Here is a 27,694-nt window from a genome sequence, read left to right on the forward strand (position 1 = left end):
CCTTTGAGCTGGACACTTAACGCCTGCTTTATCACTGCATCCATCTGTTGATCCTCTGCTTCAGGGTTGAAAAGCAACAAATTAAACAGATGAAAACAGAAAGAAGAAAAATCATTGGGCACATAGCTCATTTCTGCTGTGAATCAAATCTTTAAATATTGAGCTTTGATATAGGTCGAGATAAAGATTGTGATGTTTCCACAGCCTTTGTGCTCTTTAGGTCATTGGACCACAGAAACCTTTTCAGTGTTCCCACATAGGAGGAAACTTGTTGCTTTCTGTGTCTGTAAATATCAAGACCTACATCATTTTCAGAAATGCATCTAAGTTTGTTTTATTTTTCCAGTTGTTTCAGGAGAACAACATAAGGCAGCAGAACAAATGCAAAAGATTTTGTTCTTTATAAGAATTGACAGCACAATTCTTTTCCTGTCTACCATCTGGTCTTTTTCTGACTTCAGCACATCTGACTTAAGTGTAAATGCAACAAGACAGCAAAGAAATGACACAACAGCGCTTGCTTCGGTTTTCCTGCAGCCTTCACAGTCTGCAGTCATAGGATGTGTTTGGGATTCATGCATCTCAAGACTTTGTTAATAAAAGTAAAGGAAGAAGAATGTTAAGATGCAAGGCTGCCTGCGTGCACAGCCTCAGATCAATAACAGAGAGGGAAACGGTGGCCTACACATCACTCTTTACTTGCTGTCTGCCTCGCCACTCCTGCATTTCCAATTTCTGACTCCCCTCATCAACGTTTACTGTACACTGCATGCTTTCTCATCTCTTTTTCATCTCTTCATCCACAATAAGGCAATGTTGGAGTGATGGATTGCAATGATCAGACGTTATCCTCCATCAGCCAAATCATCTTTGTTTGAGCTTTTTTAGAAGATCTATTCCTGCAAAACAGCGTCTTTTCCCCTTTTTCTTTCACAGTCTAAAAGTATTTTGGTACATCTGTGAACTGACTGCTGTTCTTCAGAGCCAGTGAGATGAAAGACAAGTCAACAAAAATACAGACAAGTGAATGCCTGAGGGGGTAGAAAAAAAACTTTTTGTCTGGAAATCAGACTCAGCTTAACGAGGCTGTGGAGATGCCATCTCCAGGCTGATGCACTGGGTTTGTGGGGATGAGTACTGGCCAGATTTAGAGCAGGAGAATGACTGAGCGAGGGCAGCGCTCCCCACTGTGTACTACGTGCAACCATGCCAGTATCTAATTTGCATGAATACAGGTCATAGTTTTCCCAGCCGGCCTTGCAAATCAGCCTGCCAAGCAACGAAATACCTTAATAGAGATGCATTATTTCCTTCTGAGTAAATTTTGATAGCATTTAATTATTTGTCCATAGACCTAGTACACTTTGGGGAATTATTTAATTTTTTTGCATCAAGGATAATTGTGTGAATCCTGCCTGTATGTGTGTGCCTCTTTGATGTAGAGCGCAGCCTTGGAAGTGATAATTTAAGCGTCCCTCCTGACTCACAGTGACAGCCTTGGTGCGATGCCTCATCCATCTGTGTTGACGCGGTAATGCAAAAATTGCATCTGAACCTATCAAGGCAAACATTAAAATGAAGGTTTCGTGTGACAAACGTCTTGTGTGTGTTGATGCAGTGAAGGCCAGCAGGATTACCCTCAAAGCTTTGAGTGAAAGCTCACATGCTGCTGGATCGTCTTCATCTCAGGAAGAAAGCTGTCGGTGAGGGTTTAGAGGGGCCCGGTGAAGAACGTTGACTTTTTTTCCTCCTAAGCTACAAATATTTGAGATTTCATGTTTTTAAAATTAACACAAAACAATTGACAACTTTTTTTTAATGTATTATCAGTTGTTGCCCAAACACACTGCTGGGAACTTTAGCAGCATAACTGCACAGAGGCATACCAGACAAAAGCTTGGAGTTACCATGGTAACAGCAAAAACTGATTAAGCAACTGCTTGGCAACCACAAAACCTCAATTAAATGTGAATAAACACACATATGTAACAGATAAAAACAATTTTGTATTTATAAAACTCGTTTTTTAGGTTAAATTTAGATACATGGACTAGTCATAGTTCAGGAGACAATCCTATTGGTTTTTTAACAAAAATAAACTACAAAAACCGAGAGAATTTGGCCTTCTTTGTCATGTCTGTGGAGATTGTCTTGTCAAACAAGTCATGTTTACCCTGGCATTCTGTTCTTTTCAAACTTTCCCTGATCTACAAAACTCATGAGGGTTTGTTGTAAAATATTAAGTGGCATCTGATCAAATGTGTTCACAGAATTCCCAGCCAGATGCTTTTTTTTTAAAGACTTCTCTCACTTCAAGCAAAATAATTTCTCTCAGCAGCTAAATGAAATATCTCTTTAATTTCTTTCAGACTTGGATGCCACATTCAGATTGAAAACTACATTCATTTCTGCAAATCAGTATGAATTGATCACTGGATGCAGTTTTTTATAATCAAATTATTATGTATTTGTGTCTGAAACGGTTTGAGGACATAAATTAGTTGGTTAATTTGTTCATCTTTGACACTATTTCATCACATTTATGATAACAGATGAATTCCAGTTAATTTTCATCTAAATGTGGTGCTTATCTTATCTTGTTATCTCTGTGTAGGCATTTATTTTACAAGTTAAAGAGGAAAAATAACAATTTGATGTTTAAAAAAAAAGAAACTTAAAGCACTGATGTGTATGTGAGGAGTATTTACATTGGTTTGACTACATCCTCAGGAGATAAGAAAAAATAAGTGACAGTTTGTGATTTTTGGTGTAAAAACTGTCGGTTCATTGCATAAAAATCAAAGTTACAGTCAAACTGAAGTTGTGGTGTTAAGGTTAGAAAGTATTTGACTCACATTTGATCAAATAGAGGGGCAGAAGACTTGCGTTCTCTTCAGTGATGAACATGTGTGGCTTTTGTGCTCCATGTGTTCAGCTTTTTGGCCTGTGCGTGCATGGGTGCGTGTGTGTGTCCTGGAAGACGTCCATCACAGAGAAGACATCAGGTTCAATTACACGTACAACAACTTTCAGGTCTCTGCAGGCAAAAACCATTTATATGCTAATAACTAAGACAGCAGTAATGACTTGCAATAAAAAGACATCTGCTGCTCCATCCGATCTGATATCTGAGCATCACCAAAGTCGACCTTTGCTGTTTGGTATTAAACCACTTGTTACCCTTTTGTGCATAGAGGGGAATGTTTTGACACCTTTTACTGTCAATGTTATAAACATTTTTGTGGCCTTTTTGTGTTTCAGTGCTGTGTGTGTTTGAGTTATGTTTGCATTTCAACTGCATTAGAAAAAATGTACAGCTTTTTCGATACATTTTTAAACGGCCTCTATCGCTTTAGGCAACAAATTTGCCTTAAATATTCAGTTTTTATGACTTTGAAATTTGTGCCGAATGCAGATTGTTTACAGATCTAGAAAATGATGTCAGTTTATACAAAATTTCTATATGCATTTTTTTTTTTTGTTAGAGATAGACACAATCAAGCTGTCACACGATCACGATTAAACTCTACAAGCACAAGGCAGCTACTTGGGTTGGGGAAAAGACTGTTAATGTGTGCTGACATGGAGACATCCATGGGGGCATCCTGTCTTTTCTGCATGAGAATGGGTTCTCGCTTTTAGGGCCCGAAAGAGATCAATGAAGGGAGAAGAGCAGCGGGACTGGACTGCAAATTGAAAGCTCTTTAATCACCTCACACAGAGCACAGAGGTGTGAAAGCTGCAGCCATGAGAAGGTTTAATCACAAGTCAAGCTGAATGGAGTCAAGCTGCTGTTACTGAAAGGGCCCAAGGAGACACACACACACACACATATGCACACAACTTTGTGTGTTCGGATGCTCCTTTGAAATCTTCAGGGTTTTAATATGGCAAACTATCTTCCTGTTAAACAGATTTTATGGTGCAGAGGTTGTAGTCCTTCGGCCAAACACCTTATTAAGAATATAGATTTTTTTTGGAGATGTTTCACACTCAAAATCAGAAAGTGGAAACCTAAAGGGTGCATTTGGATCAATGAAGAAAGTTTATTATTAGTGAAAACCTTTCTCTGAGCTAGGACGAAGCCCACATTGCTGACCCAGCTGCCCCGAGACTGTGACCTCAGTGTTGATGGAAAACAGGTAATAAATCCTGTGACCTCAGGGACAAAGTGTACGCTCTGTGGACGGGGAGGTCAATAAGAAACCAAGCCATGACTCTAAATGTGCATCTATCTTTGTCTGTTCCTCCTTTACCTCACTGTTATCCACACTGCATTACCAAATCCTAATACTCAAGTTTGTAAATCAAATCCAATCAAACTTTATTTATGAAATGATGCTTCTCATGCATTTGCGCAGCTCGAAGCGCTTTAACATTAAAAACAGAAAACACTCAATATTACAGTAAAAACCCAACCCACCCTTCACCCTTCCTTCTCCTCTCTGTTAAAACATATGACCCATGGCCCCCACGTACAATAAATAATGACAATGTAACTGTAAAAATAAAAAAACAAAAAATAAATAAAGAAATAAACAAACAAGTAAGGCTTGGCTCTGCTGTGAGGAAACAGTATTTGGGAATCTCTTCATACCAGGAGCCGCTTGGCCATGGGAGCATCGCCACAGTGCCAACCCAGACTGGGACAACAACGGGGCCCACTTCACAGCCGTGAGGCTGCAAAGTTAAACTCCAGCTGTCCCAGCAAGGGCGACAACTGCAGCAACAACCACCGACCAAGCCTGCAAGCCCTGGAGGAAAAAATCCCCACAAGAAATACTGGGGCTAAAATCATGACAAGATACTAAAATTAAATGGTAAATGGTAAATGGCGTATACTTATATAGCGCTTTCTACCTTCTTACGAAGGCCCAAAGCACTTTACAGTCACAGTCCCATTCACCCATGCACACACACATTCACACACACATTCACACACTGATGGCGGCTCCGCTGCCGAACACTGGCGCCAACCTTCCACCAGAGGCAAGGTGGGGTTCAGTGTCTTGCCCAAGGACATTTCGACACATGGGCGTGCAAGGCGGGAATCGAACCTGCAATCTTACGATGATGGGTCGACCGCGGAATTAAAGACATAAGATGTATATAAAAACATAAAATTGACAATAAGATGCATAAAATGAAAATCAATACATAAAATAGCCTATACTAAAACAAATGGAATAAATTAGCAGTTAAAATCAACTAAAAGGGAAATTAAAAAGGTGGGTCTGTATTGTATAGAATAAAAGGGATGAATCCTCTGAACATCAGAAATTAAACGCAGCTAATATGATATAAAGTTGTGTTGTGAAGTTTGCAAAGCCATTTTGGCACAAAGATGTCATCTTTGATTTAGCTGAGTTTAAACCTTGCTCTGGTGCACAGTGAGGGAGCAGGTCAAACAAACAGCTGTCACCATGCAACCGTTTTTATCCTTCGGGACGTTCTGCTTAAAGGAAGAGAATGCCTTCAGGTGAGACTTATTGAGCAATAAAAGTCCAGTTCAATCGGTGCCTGAAGGTGACATTAGAGATGAGAGGCGCAATCGAAGGAGACCGCCATGCAGACAGGATGGACACAGAGTGACAGACTGAAGTATTTATGGGTAAAGTTAATTATTTGTGCACCCAATCTTTTGTCAATGAGTGTGTTTACATGCGTTTGTTTGACCAAGTTAGAATAGATTTTCTAACAGGTTTCCTAAATTTCATTTAAACCACAAACCTGGTGTCCTTATCTAGCGGGAGAAGGGTGGGGAGAAGGCAAAAAAAATTGTTTTCAGGACGTGACATGCCCTGCTGGCATACAACATGGGACGAAGAAAAAAACAACTTGATTGAGGGCAACATGATAATCTCTAAGACCGATGTAGTTTGTGTATGAGAATTGCCAAAAACAGTCTATTACCTCATTCAATTATGTGTGGCATTATATATATATATATATATATATATATATATATATATATATATATATATATATATATATATATATATATATATATATATATATATATATATATATATTAGGCCTATGTTTACATTTTTTCCATTACTTTGTAAAAGAAAATGCAATGGAATTTTATTAGGAATTGTATTATTATTAATGTTATAATTATGTGAAAATAATAATTATTATTCACATATTATTATAGTCATTGTTATTAGGACTTTCATTGTAGTTGTATTACTTTGTATTGCTTTGTGTATGTGTGTTATTTTGTTGAATAGAGATTTTGGTGGAATATGCACATGTACACACTACATACATGTATACAGTCAATGATAGAAACACATTTGTTGATGGGACAAAAAGTCCCAGATACTCAGCAATAATGTGAGTTTTATTTCCATGATGAAGGAAACGTATTTTAATCATTTTATTTTTAGATTGTGTCTGAATCATAAATGTAGTTTGTCTTTACTGTATCAAAGTGATGAGTCCTCAATTTTGAGTTGGTAGAAAGGAAGCGACAGCAGGAAAAATCTGAGGATTTAGTGGATCTTTGTCGCCACCTAGAGACATACAAAAGGAACAGCAGGAATCTGAACTAATGCGGAGACAAAAAAAAGTGTATTTTGTGAAATAACTTTTCATTTTAAGAAGCTTAAAAATGTAAAGGATAGTTTGAAGTTGATCACATCATGATAAATATATCTAAGACTTAAAAAAAACGGAATAATCTCTGAAATAGTGAACTCGTTCTCACATTTTTCTCCGGCAAACTGAGTAATAGAAATCTAACGCACCCAGCAGCGCAGTCATGTGACGGGTCATGAGGAAGTAAACAGGGAAGGGGAGCTCCAAAAAGGTGAGCACTTTTGGCCACAATTTCCACCATAGGGAGATTACAGTTAGTTCGACACATAAAACTAAACATACCTCTTAGTCATAAGTGTGCATCTTTGCAGATATTTATCCGTTTGGCGCGATATAACGCCTTATTAGAACAAAAAGTGTGCAACATGCTAACGTTAGCATCATCCAGGCTGAAGTAACAGATGGTGCATATTGTCTTTAAAAGCAACCTTCTCACATTCCTTAACGTAGGTTTTATGATATATTTAATATGTGATACATTTATTTTATTTTGAAGCGTCCTGACATGCATTTTAATATATTTATTTTATTTGATCATTAGTTACAGGTTTGTATAGGTTAGCTGGTATATTTCCAAAACAAAAGAAAATATTTCTTTAAAAAAGCCTCTCAGGATTATGACTCCTTACATTAAAGAGCAAATACATATTTGTTTTTATGCTTTTATTGTGGAGAAAACGTTATTTTTTTTCTTCATATTTTACATGAATTCATTATCCTGTTTGTATGATTTCCTTTATGAAGCAGTGTTTTCTCCCCTTCTCTTTAAGTCATCCTTACTGCTTATTTTTTTAAAGCTTTATTTTGTAATAACTCTACTTTTCTCAATGAACTCATTGGGTCTGATGGTTACCTCTTAAATTCTCTACAAGTATGAAGATTTTATAAATCCATTAATCCTAAACGGTTAGTTTTAAAAAAAGAAAAATGCGTATTTTCTGTGTTGTTTACAGGCGGCTTTTGTGTTAAATGCTATCCTTTTTTTAATTTTTTCTTTACAGGATAACCTGGAATTTTATCTTTAGAAACCGAATAGAGTTGCTGGCGGCTTCTGTGATCTGCATTTGGCTGCTATGGTGGACTTCCTGGCGGAGAATAACCTCTGTGGCCAAGCCGTCCTGAGGATAGTTTCCAGAGGGAATGCAATTATTGCAGAGCTCCTGCGTCTGTCTGACTTCATCCCCACAGTTTTTAGGCTCAAGGACAAAAGTGACCAGCAGAAATATGGGGACATCATCTGTGACTTCAGCTATTTTAAGGTGAAAACAACACTTGGAACGGCTTCTGAAGTACTTAGATAAAAAAGTCTGATTTTAGTAAAAACCAAAATAGGTTTCCTTGATTAAAAGATTTTCCTGTGTCGTCTTCTTTTTCTACATCATCTTAAAAATGAACAATCACGTACATGACATCCATTTCCTTTACCAATGTGTCTTCAGGGTCCAGAGTATTATGAGGGTAAACTGGAAGCCAAACCGGAGCTTCAGGACTTGGATGAGGAGTTCAGAGAAAACAACATTGAGATTCTGTCAAGATTCTATCTGGCTTTTGAGAGCGTCCACAAGTATATTGTGGATCTGAACAGGTACAGCATCTGAAGCTGCAGTCCGGTTCACTTTAAGATGATTATATAAATGAAATTCTTTTATCAGGTCTGAAATTTGTTCAGTTGAATAACAAAACATAGTTGATAAAACCTACCGGTAAGTCACTTTATTCAACTTTTTTCTTAAATACACTTGTGATGGTAAGTTTTTTAAAATATTTTTGATCTGTAATATTGTTTAGTTGATTTAGTAAACTCAGTTTAAAACATTCAAGCCCTGCAGAATTTGGACAGATTTCTCCACAGTATTCAAATTTTTTGAAATTCTGTTTTTGTGGGTTTGATGAGCTGGAACTCCAATTTATGTCTAAATAAACAAATACTTGAAATAATGATATATATAATATATGCAAAATATTTTTGTACCAAATTGAAAAAAAAGGAATGCATTTGAGTCATTAAATCCTCACAACCTGCTGCATCAAATCCCACTAACTAGATGTTGAAAAGCATTTAGATTTGAAACAAAATAATAAAGTGTTAGCCAAAAAACTGCAATTATCTTAAAGAAAAGAGGAATTAGCAAAATGTGTTTGAAATGCTTTCTTTTTTTCACTTTCAGGTATCTGGATGACCTTCATGAGGGCGTTTACATTCAGCAGACCCTGGAGACGGTGCTTCTAAATGAGGATGGGAAACAGCTCCTGGTAAGTTCATGATAGAGGGGAAAGATCCTTCAATTTCCATTTTAAATACATTCATAAAATTCAATTTTATCAGTACAATTTACAGAAAGAGAAAACTACACGTGGCAGCTTCCAAAAAGTGGTTAATTCTAGCTAATAAAAGTAGTCTAAAACAATAAAAAGGATTATTATGTACCGGTAAGTAAATTACAAGTTTAGGAACAGGCTAACAGTGGATTATTGTGCAAGGCTGCCAAACCGTCTTATTCTGCAACAAGTCATGAAGGGAATAAGATTCCTGACATTTAAAAAGTTTGAGATTTGATCAATTATTACGTTAACTTTTGAAATTTCTTTTGACAAAACCACACATTAATTGTCTTGTGCAAAAGAGTTTTCCATCTATTCTTTTTTTTATTACTGCAAACAGCATAAACATTTTCAACAATAATTCTAGCTCACTTGGGGAAATTAGATTTAAACAGTGGATAAAAGTAAAAGTGTGGCGTTGGGGTTTCAATGAAGCAGTGCAGCTGATTTCAGGGGCTTTCTTTTTCTCTCAGTGTGAAGCTCTGTATCTGTACGGCGTCATGTTGCTGGTTATCGACCAGAAAATCGAAGGAGAGGTCAGGGAGAGGATGCTGGTTTCCTATTACAGATACAGGTGACCCACACAGCCGCTCATAGACACAATCTCACCAACTCACTGCTCTCTGTCTGAGCCGGAACGGTCACCGCTGCACACAGACCTCAAACTCTGATCACGTTTATCTGCTTGTGACTTTTTTTGGGGGCGGGGTTTGTAGTGCCGCACGCTCATCAGGTGACTCCAACCTCGATGACATCTGCAAGCTCCTGCGCAGCACCGGCTTCTCCAGCCAACCTGGTGCCAAACGGCCCGCCAACTACCCCGAGAGCTACTTCCAGAGGGTTCCCATCAGCACCACTTTCATCAGCATGGTCATTGGGAGGCTGCGCTCAGACGACATCTACAACCAGGTGAGAAATGCTGACTCTATTTGTCCTTTTGCTGACTCTTTGATGTCCGGTTGGGTGTTGACTCTCGCCGTGTTGTTTGTACCCCTCAGGTGTCTGCCTATCCTCTTCCTGAGCATCGCAGCACAGCTCTGGCTAACCAGGCAGCCATGCTGTACGTGTGCCTGTTCTTCTACCCCTCCATCTTGCAGACACAGCAGGCCAAGATGAGGGAGATTGTAGACAAGTATTTCCCTGATAACTGGGTAACGGGAACCGAGTCACTAGATAAAACACGTGTTTTTTTCTTTCTGGAAAAGTGAAGGCTTCATTGTTATCATCCACTCTCCATGTTGTCGGGTGTGTAGGTGATCAGCATCTACATGGGGATCACTGTGAATCTGATAGAGGCCTGGGAACCATACAAAGCTGCTAAGACAGCTCTCAACTACACACTGGACGCTGCTAACATCAAGGAGCAGGTATAACAAATCCTTTAGCCCCTTTCTCAGAGTTTGTAGCGCCTTTTTCAGTATTTGTGCCTTTCTAAAGTTAGTTAAGTGGGAGTGAAGCTTCGTACACACTGGGCATTTGATGCACGTTTATGCACTCGCTATTAGCTCATCCTTGAATGCACGTAAAGCCCATGGTGATCACACTGGACAAGAAGGGAGGATCCTCTTCTTGTTTTTCTTTTTCTCCTGTTTACTAGCGCATGTCCGCCACCTACAGATGGAAGAGGCTTGGTGCGAAATGTCCAAGTGGTGCAAATCTCGCTAATCTTACTCCTGCCTTTGTCTTTCACTGCTCTATTCCGATATATGAAGGACTTGGTGTCATAGATTTTCTGCTGTTTTTAATTTCTCCTTCATGTTTGATTTTCAAACGGTTGGCGCTTCTGTGAATAAACAGGGATGCCATCTATACGCCATTACCAGAACCAAGACCCCGATTGGTCAAAGTTCGACCTGATTTCACTTTCAACTTGAGTTCAGTGGCCCCGCGTTTCGTACGTAGAGCCTGAAAACACTTGTAAAAACTTGAGCGCTTGAGTTTTAAACATAGAAGCCCAAAATGAACATTCATGCGCGATTACACAAACTTTTCATCGGAAGTGGCCGCTTGAATGTGTGTTGCCAAATACAGCTTTACAGGTCCCTGCAAAGCGGCCTCATGCCAAATTAATAAAGATCTTCTTTCTTCTTTCAGGTGTGGCCATTTCTGTTCTCCTAAAATTTGCTCCGGTTAAGGACTCACTCCAATGAAAACTGTGTTTTTGGTGTCTTTAACAAGTTGTTGTTGCATTTTTTTTTTTTACGATAGAGGACATATATAAAGAGAACGAAGCTCAAAATACTATTTCTGAATATTTCTTTATTCAAATCATTGTGAATCAGGAGCAGATGAAAAAATGCTGTTTTAAAAAAGATTGTATTGGTGACGTAGAAAATACGCTGTGTGGCCCATATGCTCCCTGCTCCGCTCCGCAATAGGGAAAAGGGGGGATGAGGTTGCTTTGCACCCACAGTCCTGCCCACAACTCAGAGATGAATGTCTAATGAACTACTGCTGCTCTGCACAAACTATGTAACACAAGTTTATTTGATTTGGGCCAAAAGCGGCATAATCATAATCAAAAGACCGCCGGGAATGATTTTAAAATGGCTTAAAGGATGATCAGAGGGGGTCTTTAAGGATGAACTTTTTCCACATTCCCTCTGTGCAGGCTTCTCGATATGCAGCCAGCATGGAGAGCCTAAGGCCTCAGGTGCAGCAGCTGCTGAAGGAAGGTTTCCTCAGGGAGGAGATCATCTTGGACAACATTCCCAAACTGCTCAACTCTCTGAGAGACTGCAATGTCGCCATTCGCTGGCTGATGCTGCATTCTGCAGAGTCAGGTGTGAATCAAGAGCAGATAGGAGCCAAAAAACAAGAAGATATGTCGGGGGAGAAACAATTTCTTTTTATATTTTAGAAGATTTAAAGTCAAGGAGATGCACTTTCTTATACTTTCTGAGACTTGATCTTTTCCCCCTGATACATTTATGATAAATAATAATTTAGAGAAGTCATTGTTTTTGCCACTAAATCCTGATTTGTGCTTTTCAGCCTACGACCCAAACAACAAGCGCCTTCGTCAGATCAAAGACCAAGTGCTGAACGACTCCAAGTACAATCCAAAGACTCTGTTCCAACTGCTGCTGGACACCGCTCAGTTTGAGTTCACACTTAAGGAGGTGAGATCCGTGGAAATCTCACTATGTGACCAATGGAAGAGACTCTAACTTCCCTTTTTTAAGCTAAAGTGGGGAGCCAATGCTGAAATTGATCAGTCTGGTTCCTGTTAGAGCCGTCTGGCGTCGTAGCCAAATCCCTTACAGTGAGGTAGCATATGGCTCGCCGGATTCTCCGTAGAAAAAGAAGCAAAATTAATGTTCTGACTAATTACACATCTCAGCTGACGAACCCTTTGTCATAAGCATATGTGCCGCCACCCCCCCCCCCCCCCCCTTTCCAGATGTTCAAGCAGATGCTGTCAGAGAAACAGATCAAGTGGGAAAACTACAAAAAAGAGGGATCTGAGAGAATGATGGAGCTGGCCGAAGTCTTCTCTGGCGTCAAACCTCTCACGAGGGTGGAGAAGAACGGTGAGCTACTTTCATGTCTGGACTCAGTGACAGCTCCGCATTAGTTGAATCCCTGAAGCCCCAAGCCACACATGGATCCTGATGGTCCTTATTTCTGTGTTTTACATTCCTTTGCCATTCTTTGCAGAGAACCTGCAGGCGTGGTTTCGGGAAATCTCAAAGCAGATTGAGTCTTTGAACTACGAAGACTCCACGGCTGCTGGGAGGAAGACTGTTCAGCTGATACAGGCTCTCATTGAGGTGAGAGAGATGAGCACATCAGTGTGTTAGTCCTATCTTATCTACTTGGTCTCATGTAGAACTAATAAGTCAAAGCAATGCTTCCAAACATATCCCAGTTGGAGTTCTGCTCCTGTAATGTTCCGTGAACTTGGTCTTTTGAAGAGCTTTCGTGCAGTAATCTAAACGATAATAGAAAGAACCATCATCAGAAGGTTTCCCTCTTCTGAATTCAGGTCCAGGAATTCCACCAGCTGGAGTCCAACTTGCAGGTGTGCCAGTTTTTGGCAGACACCAGAAAGTTCCTCCACCACATGATCCGCACCATCAACATCAAAGAGGAAGTCCTCATCACCATGCAGATCGTTGGAGACCTGTCCTACGCGTGGCAGATCATTGACAGGTGGGTCAGTCTGCTGCATCTGATGAGTTTAGAATGCGGCCTGATGGAGAAGGAGAGGAAAGTGTACACGTCTTAAAGGAGTTTTTGTTTTTTCATTCACTTCAGACAGTCTGTGTTTTTGTGTCATCAAAAGAAAGCAGTGACTCTTTCCTGTATGTTTCATCAGAAGTTCCTCCTCCACAAACATCTGCTTTCGTTTTTATGTCATCTGCATCCTTTTCTTCTTTAGGAACTGACTTTATCTCGTCTTTCACTACATCCATAAACATTTCTGATCTTTCTTTAGGCCTCATTTCCAATAAATATATATATACAGAATATAATTCTCCACACTTCCTGCTCCTCTTCTACACTCTCCAGCCATCAAACGGTTTGCAGTGTTGCAGTTCTAAGTCTAACTGAGCTCTTCTGTATATGTTCATGACAGATTTTATGAATGATGTGTGTGCTTTTTCTGCAGCTTTACATCCATTATGCAGGAGAGCATCAGAGTGAACCCGTCCATGGTCACAAAGCTGAGAGCCACATTTCTGAAGGTCAGAGTTTTTTATGTGAAACACGCATGCACATGTGCACACTCTTCATTAAAACAGACTTTATGAAGTCTAAAATTGTGGAAAATGGTGTGGATATTCCAAAAACCACTAATGGTGTGGGTGTTTGTCCAGCTGGCATCTGCGTTGGATCTCCCATTGCTGCGGATCAACCAGGCCAACAGCGCTGACCTGCTGAGTGTGTCTCAGTTTTATTCTGGAGAGCTGGTGGCTTATGTCAGAAAGGTACTTCTTTCTGTTTATAGGTTCTATTGCAGAAGCAGTGTTCATTATTTCTGAAGCCTTGAATTTTGAAAATGTAATCCCAAAGAAATGTTCACGGCTGAGTACTTCAAATGGTTTTACCTTCTCATTATGTTAGCTGCATGGTGTCTTTCTGTACATGCAATGCCTTTCATCTGCTTATTATGACCTGTCCTAACTTTAAAAAAACGACTAGGATCAGATTAAATTTGTTGTCCTTTGTTCATTTTTTTTTCTTCTTTTAGGTGCTTCAAATAATCCCAGAGAGCATGTTCACATCTTTGGCCAAAATAATCAAACTTCAGATCCACGACATCATGGAGGTGCCCACGCGGCTTGACAAGGATAAACTAAAGGATTACTCCCAGCTGGCTGCTCGCTATGAAGTAAATCACCTGCCTGTAGTTTAAACTTCATTTCCTGCTTTGCTGTTTGCAGAATGTCTCTCTAAAGGGAAAGGAAAGAAGAGGAAGCCTTTAAATGTGACATTAACTTAAGGGTGTTGATAAGAGGCTGTATGATGCTCTCTTTTGATGTTGAGTCATCTGCTGGATGAGAGTCGGAGTCGATTTCAGGCTCCCCTGCAGCTTCAGATGCAAAATACAAATGAGAAAGAAGCTTTATGAGGGAAAGGATTGTGCCAGCAGGCTTTAATTAGAGTGCAAACCAGGGAAATGTCATTTAATCTTCATTTGAAATGGATTTTGTCTTGCTATTCTTTTTATTTGAGAATAAAGCAGCTTGGTAAATGTTTGCAACTACAGTTAAGAGTAGTACCCTGCAGCTACCACCTTTTCTTTTATGAACGGCAAAAACTGATTGAACTGCATGCTGTCCTGGTTATTTCTGTTCTGTTTTCTCGAGCACAAACTTCTTTCTTCCTCACGTGATCACAGGTGGCAAAGCTCACACATGACATCTCCATTTTCACTGAGGGGATCTTGATGATGAAAACCACATTAGTGGGGATCATTAAGGTAAAAGCTTTGTTTAAAGCCTGATTTTACCATTTTATGAGGAGATGTTTTTCCTCTTGGCGGTTCAAACTCTATTATTATTATTATTTCTTACATTGTGTTATTTTTTTCAGGTGGATCCGAAGCAGCTTCTAGAGGACGGCATCAGGAAGGAGCTGGTGAAGAGGGTCGCCTATGCTTTGCACAAAGGCTTGATTTTCAACCCTAAAGCTAAAGTGAGACATCTGCTCTTTTCATACTACCACATTGTTATTTTTTGACGGCAATTTCCTGTCTCACTTTCATGCCTTTGACACATTTATTTGTGCGTACAATCTGATTATTGTTATTGTCGTACTTTCTGAGGTTCTAGCCAGAACCGACTGCACAAAAAAGCAGTTGCAGGAAGAAATAAAACCCTCAAATTGTGTATTTTGTTTTTGAGCAAATGTATGTAGGAGTATAACTATGAGGTAAGACCAGGATCAACTTAAAGTGAATTAAAGTATACATTGTATTTGAAGGAAATATTGAAAATTTCAAAAATAAAATTGTAAATTTGAAAAAAAATAATAGTATTTTAATCTTGAAAGAAATATTGACATTTTGAAGAACAAAATATGATCTATTTGAACTTAAATTAAAAAACTATAAACTTAAACTGTTACCATAAATAACAGAAATATTGTTTGTTAGTAACAGCTGCTGTGTTGTATTTTGAACCTTTGTTGTTTTGTTTTTCTCACTCTTTCTTTTCAGTTCTTAATTTACCGTTTCAGTTCAGACTTTTCACTCGCGGTATGGGGCCTAATTTTACGTGGGGGTGGGGCTTTGAGCCCATGGGCTACAGGACATGATTGACATCAGGTGACAGAGGTTATGGTGATGTCATTTGGACTCCAAAACAGTGAATGCTGTTGGCGCTGATGTTACGTATAGCGCAGTTATAGTGTTCTTCAAAAGTTTTCATACATCCCAGTTAAAACTGTTTCTTTTTTTTTTTTAGATCTACAATCTGGTTTTTCATTCCCTTTGAGCTGACCCTAGTTTGACTCTAGACATAACTGTCAACTTTTACAGCCCAGCGAACTCATGCCCAAGCTGAAGGACATGGCAGCCACCATGGATGGCTTCTACAGGTCCTTTGAGTACATCCAGGACTACGTCAGCATCTATGGCCTTAAAATCTGGCAAGAAGAAGTATCTCGCATCATCAACTACAATGTGGAGCAGGAATGCAATAGTTTCCTTAGGACAAAGGTCAGATTTAACGGCTATCTTTTTTTTTATAAATGATCAGTTCAAAGTGGGCAAAATCTGCCATCATTATGTAAAAATCCTGACGTTTATTGATAATGGAGTTTTTCTTTCTTCCTCCATTCAGATCCAGGACTGGCAGAGTGTGCACCAATCCACCCACATCCCCATTCCTAAGTTTCCCTCTGTGGATGAATCTGCCACTTTCATCGGCCGTCTGTGCAGAGAGATCTTGCGAATCACAGATCCAAAGTATGTCCGCTCAGAGAAACCCTATAGAGTAGCCTCAAGGGAATAGGTGGTGGAAGGTGGATAAATGAGCTTTTTGCCATCTCCAAAGGCAACTAGATGAACAGGTTTTCTCCACAGGGTTACCTGCTACATCGACCAGCTGAACACCTGGTACGACTTGAAGAGTCACCAGGAGGTGACGAACAAAAGGCTGTTTTCTGAGATCCAGAACACTCTGGGTACATTTGGACTCAACGGACTGGATCGACTTCTGTGCTTCATGATTGTCAGAGAACTTCAGGTTGATTTTACTTCCCGTGGAATAAAACAACACCCTGAATTGAAAAATATTGAGGAAGTTGAACTTTATTTTGTAAAATTCTTTTCAAATCGTTGTTTGTGTCACTAGAACTTCCTGACAATGCTTCAGAAGAGCATCCTGAAGGACAAAGCCTTGGTGGAAGTCTTCAAAACTGTGCTGGCTGCAGTCAACCCAGTCCAAGGCATCGTCGGTAAATTCTTGTTCTCATTCATGAAAATGTATAGCCAAAGTCATGTATTGGTATTAATCATTTGATTGTGTATTTTGGCTATATAGCCAATGCCAGCAAAGCGTACACGAGTGCTGTGGCCAAATCCCAGAAGATCTGGGGTCCATACCTGGAGGCCATCATGAAGGTAAATCAAAACATTTATGATTTTATTTTTCGATATATCTGCTCACGTCATGAAAATGATGTTCCATCCCTTTGTTGTAGGTCGGTCAGATGCAGATTCTCAGACAGCAGATTGCCAATGAGCTTAACTTCTCCTGCAAGTTTGACTCCAAACACCTGGCAGCTGCCCTGGAAAACCTCAACAAGTAAGTGTTGTGTTTTCTGCCAAATTCAGGCTCTTTTTATGCAGTTTTGTATGGAAAATATGTACCTAGAGATGTAGTTCACGAGGTGTTTCTCACTTTTTTTTTTTTTTAGAATACATTCATTTCTAACAACTGATAACATTTGTTACTATAGCATATTGTGTTTTTGTGAGCTTAAGGCTACATTTTGCCACCTGTTGTGATCTCTTCTTCTTGTTAGGTCTCTTCTGGCAGACATAGAAGCACACTACCAGGATCCATCTCTCCCTTATCCTAAAGAAGAAAACACTCTATTGTATGAGATCACTGCCTACCTAGAAGCTGCTGGAATTCATAACCCGCTCAGCAAGGTTTGCAAGGTTTTATTTTATTTTAATTAGCCTGTTAAAAATGCCACATTTCACCAGTAAACAATGTTTATTTCTTTTTGGTTCAAACAGATTTACATCACCACAAAGCGTCTTCCTTACTTCCCCATCATCAACCTCCTGTTTATCATTGCTCAGCTGCCTAAACTTCAGTACAACAAAAATCAAGGTGCGTTTCACTTCTCGCTATCTTAGCTTGATGGATTGGAATCTGTGAATTTCTGTGGTGACTTTTTCTGTGTACACGCCAAGTTAAGGATTTTCTCTGTGTAAAAGGAATGACCTGCAAGAAAGCAACCGATCCTGTCGACTGGCCCCCACTAGTGCTGGGTCTGCTCACCCTGCTCAAGCAGTTCCACTCCAGATACACACAGCACTTCCTTGCTCTGCTTGGACAGTTCATCCGCTCTGTTATGGAGCAGTGCACAAGGTAACTAAAAGTTTAACATTTTGATCAAACCCATTGTTTGCAGTTTTCTTAAATTTGTCTTTTACTGGTGTCACAGCCAGAAAATCCCTGAAATGCCCTCTGATGTTGTGGGGGCCCTGATGTTCCTTGAAGACTATGTAAAATACACAAAACTGTCACGCAAGGTAAGAAAACAGTTACTTTAGAGGTGGTTTATTTTAAAGGTATCTGGAAGAAAAAGAATTGCTATGTCATGCTAAGACAGCTTGTTTTTACAAACTTGAAGGATTGTTAACATGCATTTCTTTTTATTATCTATCTGTTTTAAGGTGGTTGAAGCTCATGTACCCAGTTTCATTTTTGACGAATTCAGAACTATTTTGTGAGCCCCCGGACAAGGACATCAAACTGAAGATGCAGTCTTTGTTTGTACTGTACTTTTCTTTGTTTATATTAGTCTTGATCTAGTGGCAAAGATTTTTGTGGTAGAAGCAACAATCATTTTGCTCTAATTAATTGTTCAGAAATTAGGATGTGCTTTTTTTCCCCCCATATACATTTCATGCCCAGCCTTATAATCTGTTTCTGCAATGTTATAACAAAATGTGTTTTGTTAAAAATACATTTTTATTTCAACCAGAAAAGGCCACAATGTCAAATGTAAAAAAGCTTCAAGAAGTAGTTCATATTTCATTTTCTAGAACAATAAAGTTTTGTATTAATAAACTGTACATTTAATGCTCAATCAAAAACATTTCCATACTAATATTTTGTGGTATTGTTTATCAATAAATACAGTATAATTCTTTACTGCTCGTTGTTTTCTTTATGAATTTATTTGATGGCTTTTAGTTTGAAGAAACAAACGGAAGTGAAACTGTAACTTCCGTTCATCTCAAATGTTTACTACTTTTCTTCCTTTTCCTTCTTATTTTTTTGTTATCGTTTGATCTTTGGTTGTACTTTGAATTAAGAATAGTTACTTATCTTTTTTGTTTTTTTTTCTATTTTGAGATACATTGGCATATCTCATCTTTTCGCAAGACGGCGCGAGTATAAGGCTAGCAGTTAGCTAGCTAGCCGTTAACATAAGGAAGATATCAATAACGGTGAACACACAGTGATTTTTCTTTGGACTTTAGGGATAAAAGTTACGAACACAATGTCTCTGAGTGCTGTCAACGGCGCATTGTCCAATTTAAAATCGTGTTTGGCAGACATTGCGACGGGGATGGACATCGTGACGGACGTTGCCATAGATGTGGTGGAATCTCAGGGTAAACATTCGGAGCCTGCATCATTTTCTGCAAACGTGATCAGAAATGGGTTTTATTCTTCTAGGATCAGTTAGTATAGTGAAGCAGTCCAAGAACATGGTGTTTTATCGCAATTATGCTAAACATGTGACCAAGCTCCATTCAGCGTGCACTTATATTTTGTAATAATTGAGTTTATATTTGTGTATATTTTTTACATTTCAGATGAAGAGATGAACTCTTCCATCAAAGAGCTGGAGACCATGATCCTGGACTGTGCCAAGCTGGACAGGGAGATTAACATCTTTGTAGACATCGCAAAAGAAGTTACATCCGAGGTAACTATTATGATGAGGATCAGGTTTAAAAACAATAATTCATTTAGGTCATTTACTGCAGCGTTATCTGTCCCTATTTTTGCTTGTTTGTGCTTTGATTAGATCCGTGTTTGTAAAGCGCAGACTCATTTTTATAAGTCTAAAAAGAAATGATCTAATATGCCTCACTTTGGTGCAGGTGAATGCACAGCAACCAGAGGCCTTGTTCGGCCTTTCTGACAAAGTGAAGGAGCAGTTCTCAGAGAGAATAGCCCGACTTTCTGATGATGAAATCCACAGCCATCAGAAAGTGGCTGCCTTTAAGGACAGCATCGGGAACGCTTCAAAACAAAGTAAGGCTGTTGAATTTTTTTTTATATCTCTATAAAATAATTTCACTGATTTCTGAGGCATTGTTTGAAAGCGCATCTTACTTTTTTTATTTATTTTTTTATTTTTTAGTAATGTGGTATGTTGAATTTGAGAAGATTGTTGGTTTAATATTGTATTGTAATTAGGTAAGTGGCCACCAGAGGGCAAGCCTACAAGTTTCATTGAGTTGTAGCGCCGTGTGGTGACAGACGAAGAAGTCAGGAACCATGGTGGACAGCATCCACTGTTCAGAAAGGTTCTGTTATGCAAATGAAAAACTGTTGCACCCAGTTCAATGTGTGGGACCTTCATTTTTATATGAAGATGCAACATCTTTTTGGTGAAGAGGATTTTTAAGGAGGAGAAAAGCCCATAGACCTTAGAAAAAGAGAGAGAAAGAAAAGAAGAAAGAAGCAGCAGAAAGATACGTGGTTAACCTCCCACAGAAGTGAAGCATGGCAACAATTGGCACGCCAGCAGCGTTTGATCCAAAGACTCAAACTTGGGTTAAGTATACAGAAATACTTGAACAGTTTTTTGCGGCCAATGAAATAGACAATCAAGACAGACAAAAGGCAATGTTGATAAGTGTAGTTGGAGCACCGACCTACAGTTTATGCGAACCTCCTCAGCCCAGACAAGCCAAAAGACAAGTCCTTCAATGAGCTTGTATTACTGATGAAGAACCATTATGACCTAAAACCATTTATTCGGTGAAATCAGCTACTTCACAAATCACCATTGAAAAATTGCGACAGAGTTTCAGTGTGTTTGGTCCTCCAAAGATGTTGGTATCAGACAATGGGACATGCTTCACAAGTGCAGAATTCGAGACATTTATGAAACAAAGTGCAATAGACCATGTAAAATCCACACCTTTCCACCCATCATTTTTATATTAAGATGCAACAAGTATAAACTGCATAATTTTCCAATTTATTGACTCAAAACATTTTTCAAAATCTGTGTTTATCTTACTAGCTGCGTTTATATGGACAAAAGTAATTGGAAAGAACACCTGATCGGAAGAAAAATGTGTCATGTAAACACGCCGTTCGGAATACTCTGCCCCGATCAGACTTGTTCTGATCAAAATTTCTTTCCAATCGAGATAGGTGGGTTATGCCGATTGTTGATCGGATCGAGTGAACCGTGTCTCTGAGCAGAGAAGCCAGACTTATAGCTTTGTGTTTGAGGGGAGGAGAGGGTGCTTTGTAACGTGTGTGCTATGAGTGGGAGGCTTTGGACTGCAGCTCTAGGTGAACGAGCTGCTAAACTCAGGAGAGCCGGGTCTCCCAGTAGAACTGTGTCTTCGAGCAGAGCACACAGCGGCTTTGGGGCGGTGTGTGCTTAAAGCAGAAATGTCGCTCAGTCCTTAGAAACCGTTCAAACAATCACGTGGATTTGTGTTTCCATTCGTGTCCCGACAAAATAAAGGCTGATGTTATTCCCACATATTTACATGTAGCCAAGATGCAGATTGCGGCGTTTCCCCCATGGATTTTATGTTCATCCAAGGCTAAATGTTGTTAGCGCATGTTAGCCTTCTACTCCTAACGCTAACGTCTTCCGGGTCCGTTCTCCCAGAAAAAAAAGAGCTGACCACAAAGATTAAAAATAAATAATGAGCAAGCAGGCGCTTCATAATAATCATAACAATAATAAAAGCACGTTTAGAAGATCATCTGGCGCATGTAAACATTTATTATAATCGGAAAAAGTTTTTCTGGGCCCATGTACACGGTTGAATTCGAATCCGATCAAAACATTTTGTACATGTAACCGCGGCTAATGTTTGTGTCTATTTTTCTGAAGACATCAATAAAGGTTGCATATTGAAATAAATGTTTAAAAATAGCAATAATTTGCATTCATTTGCATAATCCTTGAAGATAATTTCAGCCGGCAGCATTTACAGGCCACAATGAAGCCGAATTTGTTGTGAAAATGATCTATAAAATGAAAAAAAAAAAAAAGATTTATGTGTAGGTGGATGTCTTGAATGTCTCTGTTGCACACTTTTAAATGTAAGATTTTGTGGATGGAGGGTTTATTTATTTGGAAAGCAAAATATGTTGCTCTTTAGCTACATTCTGGCATTTACCTGCGTATTTTCCTGCCGACTTTTTAAGGGTTTTGTGCAACAAATGAAGGTTTACAAATGAGATGCTTGTGTTCTTAGCCAATCAGAAATCAGCAGAGAACACGGAGGAGTTTGATGAGGACATCGCCGTCACACAGAGCCAGGTCAATTTCACCTGCCCGCTCACACAGGTACATCGCTGACCCCCCCCCCCCCCCACCACCACCTATTTTCTGACACACCTGTTTAACTTTTAACGTTAAGCTTTTTTTTTTTTTTTTTTTTTTTTTTTAAGGTGGAAATGTTAAAACCAGTCAAAAATAAAAAGTGCAACCACTACTATGATGAATCTGCCATCTTGGACCTGATCAAAACAAGACGCAACTTGAAGAAGAAGTGCCGGTACGAAACCCTAGTCTTTTGAGCTAATGAAACTTTATAAATCTAGTTCCATTTTGAGGATATGGTGATGTTCTCGATTACAAAGTTTGTGTTGGAGGGATTTAAGTGTTCCAAAGAAGAAACTGATATTTGTGCTTTGTTCCATTTCATTTAGATGTCCTGTGGTGGGCTGTGAAAACGCAGATGTGAAAGAGTCAGACCTCATTCTTGATCAGATACTGAGAAGAAGGATTCAGAACCAAAAGAAGAAAAACAGCAAAAATTAGCACTGCTTTACTGATAACCTATCTGTCCATGTTTTATTTTTTGGGGTGCAAATGTTCTATTTTTGTGCAAATATTTGTTCATTAAATCTGAATTTTTGGAACCTTTTGTCTTTTTTTTTTATCATGTTTGATATTTTGGTGATGCAATAATGTGGCTACACCACAAGAGGGCAGCGTTTCCACAAAGCCGTTTAGGGGCTTTTTCTACTATTTTAAATTAGTGTCAGGTGAAGATACTGTAATTAGTAAATACAGTAAAAAAAAAAATGAAACAATTGAGAGTTCCATCCTCCAGTTTTGCAGAAAAATATTTTTTTTGATGTAAAGATTATCCTGAAACTTCCAAGGTGACAAACAGTCTGTTCTTTCACCTCTGTGGAAATGCTCTTATGTGTTTAAACCTCGCTTTGCTTATTCACGCTGCTTATGAAGGGTCATTATTTCACAGAAAAACACAAACGAAGGCAGTGTTGAAGCTAATCTTTTAATAATCTTGCATCAGGCGTTTAAAAAGCAAGAACCTTTTACAAATTAAGAAATTAACAGGGAACAAATTCTCCTGCTATTGTCGACCCACTACCCCTCTGCTCGATTTTAATTACCATTCTGCAAATCTTATTGTGTTTGCCACACAACATGCGTCACAGTTAATTAAATAACTGCAAAATCTCACCTGTGATTTAGTCACTCATGGAAGAGAGGCTTTTTTTTCCAGCTGGTTCATTAATGTGTTTGAAAATGAAATCAAATTATTGAGTGCGATTGCCCACGTTTGACCTCAAATTAGCACTTATCTCCTCTAAAGCTTTAAGGCGTGAAAGCTGCCTGTAAGTCTGGATGTCTGGCTCATCCAAGGAGGATTTTACCTTTGGCTGCCTGGAAGCAAACAAACGATCATGTCTTGGCAGCGGTGTCTCGGCTGTGCCGGAGCTTTAGATAAATGAGCGGAGAGCAGCAGATAAGAACGTCAAAATTGAAGTTTAATCTATACTTTTTTTTGTTTTTTGCTTCAAACTCATAGGTTTGGAAGTAATCATAAAAAGCGACTTGTTTTTTTTTGGGGTGTTGACGCAGATCGTTCAAGGAAAATAATATTCTGGGCTTTATGACCTTCTCTAAGGTGAACAAAACTATTAAGGTCTGGCAGCAGAAAACACTCCAAGTGATGCATGAGCTTTTCAATCTGTATATTTTTTAAGCCGTGCAGGGCTGCTATGGTAAATCTTAAAAACAGAATTAAAAAAGATGATGGGAAACTTTATGAAGATGTGTAAAAAGTTGTATCTTACAACATTTATTTGAAATGTGACTTAATAAATACGTTTCACCACTTTTGTATGCATGAGAGTGTGTGACATACTTTGATGTATAGTCAGATCTGGACTGCAGGCAGGCTGGTTTTGCATCCCAACCCTACACTGTTCAGCAGGTTTGTGCTCCATATGGAATGTGGTTTTGCATTCATTAATATGAGAAGTATTTATTAAAAATCATTGTGTCGAAAAAATCAGACGTTTCTCCAAAACATGAATATGGTATTTGGCAACCTGATGCTGCTTTGAGCTGAGAGCAGATCAATCAGGAGGTCCCTGTCTTTGTTTACAATGAGGGATGTAGGATACTAACTCATCGGCTGCTCTATTAGGTTCACCTCGTACCAAGCCGGACCCCCTTTTTCCTTCAGAACTGCCTTAATCCTTGGTGGCATAGATTCAACAAGGTCCTGGAAACATCCCTCAGAGAGTTAGGTCCAAACTGACGACAGCATCACAGTTGCTGCAGATTTGTCGGCTGCACATCCATGATGTCAATCTCTCGTTCCATATCCCAAAGGGGATCTATTGGGTTGGGTTGAGATCTTGTGACTGTGGAGGCCGTTTGAGTCCAGTGAACTCAAGTTTATCCTGCTGGAGGTAGCCATCAGAAGATGGCGGTCATAAAGGGATGGACATGGTCAGTAACAATTCTCAGGTAGGCTGTGAAGTGGTAGTAAGGGGTCCAAAGTGTGCCAAGAAAATAACCCCCACACCATGACATCACCACCACCAGCCACATATCCATCCACATGTTGGTGAGGAAAATTTCCAGTAAGGTTTTCCATTTCCCACTAATCCAGGAAAACTCTAATCATTTAGTGATTTTAAAATCTTTGAAGATGCTGGAGGTTTTTGGAATTGCTAAACAATTCACTTATTCTCTTTAAAAAAAAAAAAAGGAGTGAATCTGCGCTCAAAGAAATGAAACATTAGATTAAAATAAAAAAGTTTCGTCAGCCGGTCCTACAAAACTATTTTGTTTAAATTTGAGAAAGAGTGGATGACTGAAATTTAACAAACTATCTTGAATAAATTCCACAGTACACAGTTATAGTAAGTTTACATTGTGCTATTAAGTATAATGCACTCAACATTCTTGCGTTGAGTTTCTTAATCATTATGTTGAATTTACTTAACATTATTACGTTAATTTTATAAATCTTTATTTTGGATTTACTCAACATTATTGCGTTGCATTCATTAATCATTATGTTGAATTTACTCAATATTGGGTTAAATTGTGAAACCTACATAAAACTTTATTTTCTCATTTTTGAGCAGAACAGCTGGAATTTTGGTTCACTGACATTCCCTCTTGCATTGGGAATAAATGTTGGCAGTGACGCCTGAACAGGGCATGCTGTTGCTTTAAGAGACACAACACCTCCCAGCAGTCAGATCTTGAACGAGTTTCGTTGCAACAAACAGGGTGTCTCATACATACAACACACAGCAGGATAAACCAAACCACACAGGAAGTGGAGCGGCTGACGGCGCACTGACTGGGCTCATGTATTAACTACTGAGAGGAAGCTGCGCGCAAAGTGACTACCCGGTGAGTCGAAATACAGAATAAAAATACAGACAAACTTGATATAAACAAAGTAATGACAAAGTCTCATCTAACCCGAAAAGTGTGAAGGACAAGAGGAGCAGAAGCTTCGGCGATTGTCGGTGAGTTCCGTGGGAAATGTGAGTCAGCAGGTGAGTCAGGTCACACCTGTTGTGAATGTAAAGTCAAACTGGTAGACATCCGCCTGTGAGCGCGCCCTAATAGCCGCTCATTTGTCTCCCCCCCCCCCTCCCCCTCCCTGCACACTCAGGTCCGAACAGTTGGTGTTTTTTGGAGGACGCAGCCTACAGCTGGACATGGATTACTGCCGCCCGCTTTCCCCGCTTTGGATTTAGTTAAGACGCGGCGCAACTCTCCGCCCGCCCGCAGAACAGGTGGATCCTGCTGCTTCCGAGTCCCGCTTCACCGCCCTGTGTGTCTGTCCGCATGGGGAACCAGGTGGAGAAACTAACGCACACAAACTACGCGGAGGTGCCGACGTCCGACCCCAACGGGTTCGATCCCGATGGCGACGGACCCAGAATCGGCGTCTCGTACATTTTCTCAAACGATGACGACGACGATGATCAGGATGAGCGCGCGGATCGATATTCCTCCGAGAGGGAGCAGGTGAACCACGAAGAGAAGCCCTTCGACCTCCAGGACGAGCTGGACTGCGCCATCTACTACAGAGAGGAGTGCGTTTACGAGCGCAGCGGCGGCGCCGCGGCGCTCTCCCCGGAGAGCCTCCTGAACAGGTGCAGACCGGGGGACGTGCTGGAGTTTCTGGCCACCGGACAGTACCCGCACTGGGCTGTTTACGTCGGAGACTTCCAGGTGGTTCATTTGCACCGCGCTGAGATCAAGAACAACTTCCTCACCGACGTGAGTCAGGGCAAAAAGGGCAGGATTGTGAACACTCTCTACAGGTTCCGCGCGCTCCCGCCGGAAGTGATCGTGCGCAACGCTTTGGACCACGTTGGCACAAGAGACCGAGAACTCAGCTGGAGGAACTCTGAATGTTTTGCCGCTTGGTGTCGCTTTGGCAAGCGGGAGTTCAAAATCGGAGGGGAGATAAGGATAGGAAAACAGCCGTACAAGTTAAAACTGCAGTTCTCTGAAAAGAAGAGCCACGTCCTGGAGTTCCAAAGCTTGGAGGACGTGATCATGGAAAAGAGGAGGAACGACCAGGTTGGGAAAGTTGCTGTGACGCAAGAGCTGGCTAATCATTTAAACACCACACATGAAATCAAAGGAGATTATTTTGTCAACTGACTAAAAAGATGCCAGTCACCTGGAAAGAATATTTCGGATATTTAAGGAGAGACTTTATGGAATCGTGCGCACTGATGAGGAAGCGCTGTTCTCTTCATATAAGCCAGTTAAGAGCTTTGGCTGTGACACTGCCAACCAATGCGCATGCCCTACAGTTTGTGACTGTTTATCCATAGAAAAGAGAGAAAAATCTCTATTTGGAGAAACAGTATGTTCAGATGATAGTTGCACTCTGATGCTCCGAAAGGTTTGGATAAAAGCAAACTTTTCATCTACCTATAGCATTTTCAACCCCACAACTCAGCTGTGATTGATAGATTTGCATCAGCCTGCATTACAGAATAATTCAATTGTTCCTAAATATTTTTCTATCCCAAATGAACCTTTGCACAAATGGAGAGGAACCCTTCCTTTCATTTTCTGTGCCCCACTGAGACTCAGGTATTGGAGACTAAGCCCAGAGTGGAGCAGACACAACCTGTAGCTTCTATTGGATTATCACGATGCTTTATCTTTTGTCATGCCACAGTTTGACCTCCGCTCAAAGCCATGTCTGCGCACCGTTAAATGTCCCAGCAGTTTTTACAAAAAGATGTTTGTATGAAGAATTATGGAAATAAATATCTCTATATTTCAAGAGTGACGCCTATTTTCTTTGCATTATGGCTGACATCTATAAGGCTGATATGTGAAGCAGAAATCAAGGATTCAAAGCTCAGGAAGAGTGGAGATGTTGCACAAACCCCTAATTTTGAGTGCTGTCTGTCTGCACTTTGCAAATGACTGGAGTGGTTTCCTGGAGGAGCTTTTTGTTTGTTTGTTTTTCTCGGAAAATAAAAGTTATCTTTGACCCAGTTTGGTTAAATAAAACTCAAATAAAAATAGAAGACTT

At 39.8% G+C, this 27,694-nt stretch overlaps 3 protein-coding genes across 5 annotated transcripts; all 3 read left to right on the top strand.

Moving 5' to 3' along the window:
- The first annotated feature begins 6,730 nt into the window (after window positions 1-6,730).
- On the top strand, window positions 6,731-18,773 carry washc5 (WASH complex subunit 5). Its single transcript, XM_023964013.2, has 29 exons — window positions 6,731-6,817; window positions 7,608-7,865; window positions 8,046-8,191; window positions 8,775-8,859; window positions 9,402-9,502; window positions 9,645-9,837; window positions 9,927-10,079; window positions 10,182-10,295; window positions 11,540-11,711; window positions 11,923-12,050; window positions 12,332-12,461; window positions 12,589-12,701; window positions 12,917-13,083; window positions 13,544-13,619; window positions 13,752-13,862; window positions 14,126-14,266; window positions 14,777-14,857; window positions 14,971-15,072; window positions 15,917-16,096; window positions 16,221-16,345; window positions 16,463-16,625; window positions 16,734-16,836; window positions 16,923-17,002; window positions 17,083-17,186; window positions 17,407-17,536; window positions 17,627-17,723; window positions 17,831-17,984; window positions 18,061-18,148; window positions 18,293-18,773. Exons 2-29 carry the CDS (start codon window positions 7,680-7,682, stop codon window positions 18,347-18,349), a joined length of 3,480 nt encoding a protein of 1,159 aa, XP_023819781.1. The 5' UTR covers window positions 6,731-6,817; window positions 7,608-7,679; the 3' UTR covers window positions 18,350-18,773.
- Window positions 18,774-18,818: 45 nt separating this feature from the next.
- nsmce2 (NSE2 SUMO ligase component of SMC5/6 complex) lies at window positions 18,819-22,760 on the top strand. Of its 2 annotated transcripts, XM_023964015.2 has the most exons (7): window positions 18,819-19,072; window positions 19,181-19,240; window positions 19,445-19,557; window positions 19,736-19,889; window positions 22,091-22,182; window positions 22,287-22,393; window positions 22,548-22,760. In XM_023964015.2, exons 2-7 carry the CDS (start codon window positions 19,195-19,197, stop codon window positions 22,657-22,659), a joined length of 624 nt encoding a protein of 207 aa, XP_023819783.1. In that variant the 5' UTR covers window positions 18,819-19,072; window positions 19,181-19,194; the 3' UTR covers window positions 22,660-22,760. The 2 variants fall into 2 exon arrangements, with proteins under 2 accessions (XP_023819783.1, XP_023819782.1); XM_023964014.2 differs by having other exon boundaries at window positions 18,825-19,240.
- Window positions 22,761-25,371: 2,611 nt separating this feature from the next.
- lratd2b (LRAT domain containing 2b) lies at window positions 25,372-27,439 on the top strand. Of its 2 annotated transcripts, none has more exons than XM_004078039.5 (3): window positions 25,372-25,530; window positions 25,611-25,679; window positions 25,799-27,439. In XM_004078039.5, the coding sequence occupies exon 3, from the start codon at window positions 25,975-25,977 to the stop codon at window positions 26,800-26,802; it is 828 nt and encodes a 275-aa protein (XP_004078087.1). In that variant the 5' UTR covers window positions 25,372-25,530; window positions 25,611-25,679; window positions 25,799-25,974; the 3' UTR covers window positions 26,803-27,439. The 2 variants fall into 2 exon arrangements, with proteins under 2 accessions (XP_004078087.1, XP_011483358.1); XM_011485056.4 differs by having other exon boundaries at window positions 25,611-25,649.
- The last annotated feature ends 255 nt before the right edge of the window (window positions 27,440-27,694 follow it).

Source organism: Oryzias latipes, chromosome 16, assembly GCF_053564925.1.
Source record: "Oryzias latipes strain Hd-rR chromosome 16, Olatipes_Hd-rR_3.1".
In the NCBI taxonomy this organism is placed as follows: Eukaryota; Metazoa; Chordata; class Actinopteri; order Beloniformes; family Adrianichthyidae; genus Oryzias; species Oryzias latipes.

Excerpts from the sequence above, each read along its gene's own strand:
- washc5 (XM_023964013.2), top strand. The coding sequence starts at position 7,680 with ATGGTGGACTTCCTGGCGGAGAATAACCTCTGTGGCCAAGCCGTCCTG. Across the intron at positions 10,080-10,181 it reads AGTATTTCCCTGATAACTGG|GTGATCAGCATCTACATGGG; the intron begins GTAACGGGAACC and ends TCGGGTGTGTAG. Across the intron at positions 17,537-17,626 it reads TTCATAACCCGCTCAGCAAG|ATTTACATCACCACAAAGCG; the intron begins GTTTGCAAGGTT and ends TGGTTCAAACAG.
- nsmce2 (XM_023964014.2), top strand. The coding sequence starts at position 19,126 with ATGTCTCTGAGTGCTGTCAACGGCGCATTGTCCAATTTAAAATCGTGT. Across the intron at positions 19,241-19,444 it reads AGATGTGGTGGAATCTCAGG|ATGAAGAGATGAACTCTTCC; the intron begins GTAAACATTCGG and ends TTTACATTTCAG. Across the intron at positions 19,558-19,735 it reads CAAAAGAAGTTACATCCGAG|GTGAATGCACAGCAACCAGA; the intron begins GTAACTATTATG and ends ACTTTGGTGCAG.
- lratd2b (XM_004078039.5), top strand. The coding sequence starts at position 25,975 with ATGGGGAACCAGGTGGAGAAACTAACGCACACAAACTACGCGGAGGTG.